We start from the raw sequence: 6,536 nt of genomic DNA, 5'->3' as shown, positions 1-6,536 counted from the left end.
TTATATATAACAGATTCTAGGACACTAAGGTTTAAATCTGTATTTTCTAAGCATTTAAAGATAAAAGTTTATCTCTCTCCAGTAAAGAAATACACATAACAATAGTCTTTATATTTTTACAAGTTGATAATATTTAATATAGAAATAAACTTTTACAGGACTTTTGTTATTGTTGTTGTTAGGTACCTTTGAATCAGTACTGATTCATAGCGACCTTCTGCACAGCAGAACGAAACGCTACTTGGTCCTGCACCAGCCTCATAATCCTCGCTATATTTGAGCCTGTTGTTGCTGTGACTGTGACAATCCATCTTTTTGGGTGGCCTTCTTATGTTTTGCTGACCATTCACTTTACTAAGCAAGATGTCCATCTCTAGACACTGGTCCCTATGATAACATGTTTGAAGTCTGAGAGATGAAGTTTGTCCATCCGGGGTTCTAAGGGGCACTCTGTCTGTACTTCTCCAACACAGATTTATTTGTTCTTCTGGCAGTCCATGGTACTTTTTAATATTCTCCTCCCACACTATAATTCAAATGCATCAGTTCTTCTACGGTCTTCCTTATTCACTGACTAACTTTCACATGCATATGAGATTATTGAAAATACCAGGACATGGGTCAGTTACACTTTAGTCCTCAAACGGACATATTTGCTCTTAAACATTTTAGAGTTCTTGTGCAGGAGATTTGCTTAATGCAATATGCCATTTGCTATCTTGGCTGCTTCTTTCATGAACGTTGATGGTGGTTATTCCGAGCAAAATGAAATCTTTGACAACTTTAATCTTTTCTCCATTTATTTTGATGTACTTTCTTGGTCTGTTTGGTGGGGATTTTTATTTTCTTTATGTTGAAGTGAAATCCATAATGAAGGCAGTAATCTTTGATCTTCAACAGTAAGTATTTTAAGTCCTCTTCGCTTTCAGCAAGCAAACTCGTGTCATCTGCATATCACAGGTTGTTGTTAATAAGTCTTCCTCCAATCCTGATGCCACTTTCTTCTTCCTATAATCCAGTTTCTTGGATCATTTGCTCAGTATACGTATTGAATAAATATTATGAAATAGTAGAACCCTGGCATACACCTTTCCTAATTTTAAACCATTCAGTGTTCCTTTGTTCTGTTCAAACAACTGCCTCTTGGTCTGTGTACTGGTTCCTCATGAGCACAGTTAAGTGTTCCAAAATACTCATTCTCTGAAATATTGTCCATAGCCTGTCGTGAGCCACACAATTGAAAGTATTTTCTGCTTTCACCCAAGATCCATCTGGCGACAGCAAATGATATTTCTTATTTCAGGTCCTCATCTGAATCTGCTTGAACCTTTGGCAGGTCCCTGCAGTATGTTATTACAGGCATTTTAAAATTATCTTTAGCACAGTTTTACTTGCATGTGATAGTAGTGGTATTGTCCAATGTTTTCTGCAATCCTTGAGCACATCTCTCTTTGGAATGGGTACTAACTACAGGTCTTTTCCCATCAGTTGACCAGGTACCTGTTTTCCAAGTTTTTTGGCATGAGGGAGTGCCTTCAGTGCTGCATCAGTTTCTTGAAAGATAATTTATATTCCATTAATTCCTGGAGCCTTATTCTTTGCCAATAACTTCAGTGCAGCCTGGACTTCTTCCTTTAGTATCATTGATTGTTGATCATACGCTACCTATTGAGATGGTTGAACATCAGCTATTTCTTTTGGTACAGTGGGTCTGTGTATTCCTTCCATCTTCTTTTGATGCCTTCTGCATCATTCGGTATTTTACCCGTAGAATCCTTCAGTTATTTTAAGTTGAGGCTTAAATTTTTTCTTCAGTTCTCTGAGCTGGAGAAATGCTGAGTATGTTCTTCCCTTTTGGTTTTCTAACTCTGGGTTTTTGTACATTTCATTAAATATTTGACTTTGTCTTCTCAAGCTGAACTTGGAAATTTTCTGTTCAGCTCTTTACCTTCTCTATTCTTCCATTAACTTTAGCATCTCTACGCTGGAGAGACGTTTCTGAGTCTCTTCTGACTTCCGTTTTGGTCTTTTCTTTCTTTCTTATCTTCTTAATAACCTTTTACTTTCTTCCTGTATGATGTTCTTGATGTCATTCTACAATTCTTCTGGTCGTTGGTCTTTAGTGTCTGATGCATCAGATCTGTTCTTCAGATGATCTCTTATTTTGGCTTTTGTGGACCTGTTTTAATTTTCTTTGGCTTTAGCCTGAACTTGTATATGAGTAATTGATGTTCTGTTCCACAGTATCTTCCCCTGGCCTTGTTTTGACTGATGGTATGAAGCTTTCCACTGTCTCTTTCCACAGATGTAGTGAATTTGATTTCTGTGTATTTCATCTGGTGAATTCCATGTGTAGAGTCACCTTTCATGTTTAAAAAGGCTGTTTGCAATGATGAAGTTATTGGTCTTGCAAAATTTTGTCATGTGATCTCCGGCATCATTTAGATGCTTCCACACTTTTACATTTCAATAGCAAACATCTTGATTGCATGTTTGCTCAGTTCTAGACTGAAGAAGTTGGTAGAATTCTTCAATGTTATCATCACTCTCTTTAGTGGTTGATGTTTAAATTTGAATAGCAGTGGTATTAACTGGTCTTCCTTATAGGTGTATGGATACTATCCTATCACAGACAGCATTGTACTCCAAGACATCTTGATAGGTTCTTTTTGATGATGAATGTGACGTCATTCCTTCAATTTGTCATTCCTTCAATTTGTCATTCTCAGCATAGTAAACCATGTGATTATCAGATTAGTAAATGGCCAATGCCAGTCCATTTCAGCTCACTAATGCACAGAATATCGATGTTTATACGTTCCGTTTCATTTTTGATAACTCCCAGTTTTCTTAGATTCAGACTTTGTACTTTCCATGTTCCAATTATTAATGGATGTTTACAGCTGTTTCTTCTCATTTTGAGTTGTGCCATATCAGCAAATGAAGGTCCTGAAAGCTTTACTCCATTATTGTCATCACGGTCAACTCGACTTTGACATGGCAGTGCTTCTTCAGTTGTATTTTGAGTGGCTTCCTCCTGAGTGGTGTGTCCTCTGGCACTTTGTGTGACAGTATTCTGGTGTTCTTCATTATGTTTCCATAGTCAATATTCTGGTGCAATCTGACAGTGTTTCAGTGCTATTCCTAACGTTTTCAGAGACTAAATCTACAGTAGTAGTCTGTCTCTTTTCCTTCCTAATCTGTCATAGTCTGGAAACTCAACTGAAACCTGTCCTCAGTGGGTGACCCTGCTGGTATAATTTTCAGAATTATAGCAACATGCAAGCCACCACTGTATGACAAGCTGTTCGTTTGAAAAGTAGTTATCAATTACAAACCTTTCAACATTGCTTAGCTTTGTCAGAGGATGTAACATTGAGGAATCAAGTGATCTTTTGGATTGTTTTATGATTACAGAAGGGCTTTGTATTTCCTTTGTGTTTAAAGCTCCATCTTAAAGGATCATATATTATAGGTTACCATTTATATTTGATGTTTACAGTAGGTTCATCCATAGTGACACAAAGTAGGTTATTGGTTCCCTATGGTGGGACTGATGGGTTGGCCAACAGGTACAGATTTCTTTTAGTGGCTGTGGAAATATTCTAAAATGGATTGTGATGATGAGTGGCACAACTCTGAGTATGCTAAAAGCCATTGAACTGTGTACTTTAAATAAGTGCATTCCATGATATAAAATGTATTCATATATCCTGTGATAGCTCAATAAACCAAACCCAATCCACTGTTACTGAGTTAGTTCTGACATAACAATGCTGTAGTGGAGAGTAGAACTGCTTCTTAGAGTTTCTTGGTATTTTAAATCTGTACGGTATCAAACAGCCTCATCTGTTTCCTGTACAGTGACTGATGGGTTAAAATCACTGGTTTTGTGGTTAGCAACCCAATTCTTAATCCACTATGTCATCAGAGCTGTTAAAATAATAATAAAAAAATTAAAACCCTGCATCTGTTAATTACAATGTTGTTATCATTAAGTGTCCTCAAGTTGGTTTTTGACTCAGAACCATTGTGTAGGGTTTTGGAGGATAGGCTAGTAGGTTTGAGCTGTCAATCTTTTGGTTACCAGTTCAATGCTTATCGTACAGAAGGTAGTAGTGAAGAATTAGAGCATCATATGCTCTGTTTTATGTTTTGATATTTAGCAGTATATATTAATATTCAAATAACTTCTATCATTCTGTGTGCTTACAGTCTATTTTAAGATGGGCATTTCTTCTTTTCTGTTTCGACATTAAAACAAAATTACATGTATGCTTCTTTGAAATTTAGTATCTGAAACATGTAAATAAGTTTTTAATGTTGGTTGATTATTTTAAGTATTGTTTAGTTCTTTTAAGTTTTTTTTTTTTTCCTCCTTTCACTTCTAGTGTCTACGCAAGTGGGGTTACAGAAGATGTGAAGATATATGTTGGATTAAGACCAACAAAAACAATCCTGGGAAGACTAAAACTTTAGATCCAAAGGCTGTCTTCCAACGAACCAAGGTATTTCCCTTACTTATTTTATTTTCCTTATTTTTTTTATTTTCTCTGAAGCTTAACCAAGTGATTATATGCTTCAGTGAATTTTGCTGGGAAAATCCTTTTCTTAAATCTATAAATGGCACTAAGCATTGCAGGAATACATCTGATGTTTGAAATGTTTTATTCAGTATATTATATTAAAACCTATCATTCAGTATGTGTTAAGGAAGGAATGTGAATACCAATGTGTCCTAACCTGCTATAATTCTGAGTCAGATATAGTCTTGGTACCCCTGATCCCCAGATGTTTTCCCTTTGTCTAGGCCAAAGAAGAGAAGATGTCAGTAAGACTGATAGCTAGCTAGGTTAGAGGCATATTTCTCTCTCCTTAACCTTTTCCTCTTTGCTATTTGATAACCCTGAAGATCTATGTAAGAAACCATGAGATCCTCTGCCTTACATGCCTCAGCTCTGCTGGTATCAAGATTTAGCTTGTTAGCCAGTCATGGAAAAGTGTTTCTTACCAAAATATTTCTTAGATTAGAGAATTCTTTTGAAGGTACGTGTCTTAGTTATCTGGTGCTGCTATGCTGTAGGTTAATGCGCTGCACTGCAAAGTTGGTTTGAATCTCAAGATCGGCGGTTCAAGCTCACCAGTCGCTCCTTGGAAACCCTATTTGGGGTCGCTATGGGTTAAAACTGACTGGATGGCGCTTCACAACAGCAACACAACAACTAAAACATAAGTACTACAAGTGTGACAGACTTTAGCAAACAGAAATTTGTTTTTTCACATTTAGGATGCTAAATGTGGGATGAGGCTTTCTGTTCCCATAAAGATTTACAGTCTCGGAATCTCATCACAGAATCTCTGTGAGTTGGAACTGACATGAAGGCACTTACAACAACAGGAGACTAAAGTCCAAATTCTGAGCATCAGCTCACGGGAAGGCTTTCTCTCTCTTTTGGCTCTGTAGGAAGGTCCTTGTCTTTTGAGTTTCTGCTCCTGGGTGATGATCTTTATGTGGCTTGAAATTTTCTCTTTTCCATGTCTGCCAACTTTGCAGTACAAACTGACCTTGTGGTGCAGTGCATTATCCTACAGCGCCACAGAGATTAGGATTTACAACACATATTTTTGGAGGACATAAGTCAATCTACAATAGTCTACTCTTTGACTCCCCAAAATTTGTGTCCTTGCCACATGCAAAACATGTTCACTTGATTACTCATTCCAAAAGTCTCAAATCAGCTCCAAGTCCAAAATCTCATCTTTGGAATTATCTAAATCAAATATGGATGAAACCTTAGGCACTTCCATCCTGGGACAAAATTTCTCTTCATCTGTGAACTTGTGAAATCTAGAATACAAGTTTTCTATTTCCACAGCACAATGATGAAACATTTATAAGGTAGACATTTCCAATGCAGATGAGAAAATTTGGAGGGAATCCCAACAGAATAAATTACATTAGATCTTAAGTCTTGAAAAGAATCTTCTCTTCCCTGAGACCATCTGAACAATGGCCCTGACCTCCATTCTTTGGATCTTTGCCATGCCTTCTGGATTTTGGCTAGAGGCCCCTTAGTCCTGGACTACTTTCCAGGTCCTCTGAAATGGCAACTCTGCTGTCTCACCTCTAGGCAGCACCATTTCCATAATCCATTTGAGTGGCACCCCTTCTCCCCATTCTTCTGCCCGCTGGGCATGGCAACCTTCCCCCCTCAGCATTGGACGGCAACTGCATTCCCTGTGGCACTCCTTAAGTGCATTCCCCACACCCTGACAAAGAGTTGGCGAAGATCTGACATTGAATCCTAGGAGGCTATGACCCCATCCTTTGAAACTGAGAAAGCCCTGCTTCCTATATTCCTTGCTTTAGTTCTGTTGATCGCCACATTGCTCCAGGGATGATCCTTTTCGTGGAGGAAAACATGTACCTCCTTTGGACTGTATCCTGCCTGCAGAATATCTAGAGGCAGACATAATCTTTCTTTTTTTCTTTTTAATTTAAGGTTTTTATTGTAGATTGAGTGAAAGTTTACAGG

At 37.7% G+C, this 6,536-nt stretch overlaps 1 protein-coding gene across 1 annotated transcript in view; it reads left to right on the top strand.

Moving 5' to 3' along the window:
• METTL14 (methyltransferase like 14) overlaps window positions 1-6,536 on the top strand; it is a 69,517-nt gene that overhangs the window by 31,466 nt on the left and 31,515 nt on the right. The window contains exon 9 of the mRNA XM_006874589.1: window positions 4,392-4,508. Within this exon, the coding sequence (XP_006874651.1) occupies window positions 4,392-4,508 (117 nt within the window). The remainder of the gene's footprint in view (window positions 1-4,391; window positions 4,509-6,536) is intronic.

The sequence above is a fragment of the Chrysochloris asiatica genome, unplaced genomic scaffold, assembly GCF_000296735.1.
Source record: "Chrysochloris asiatica unplaced genomic scaffold, ChrAsi1.0 scaffold00288, whole genome shotgun sequence".
Lineage (NCBI taxonomy): Eukaryota > Metazoa > Chordata > Mammalia > Afrosoricida > Chrysochloridae > Chrysochloris > Chrysochloris asiatica.
This window is presented reverse-complemented; position numbering and strand designations above follow the sequence as displayed.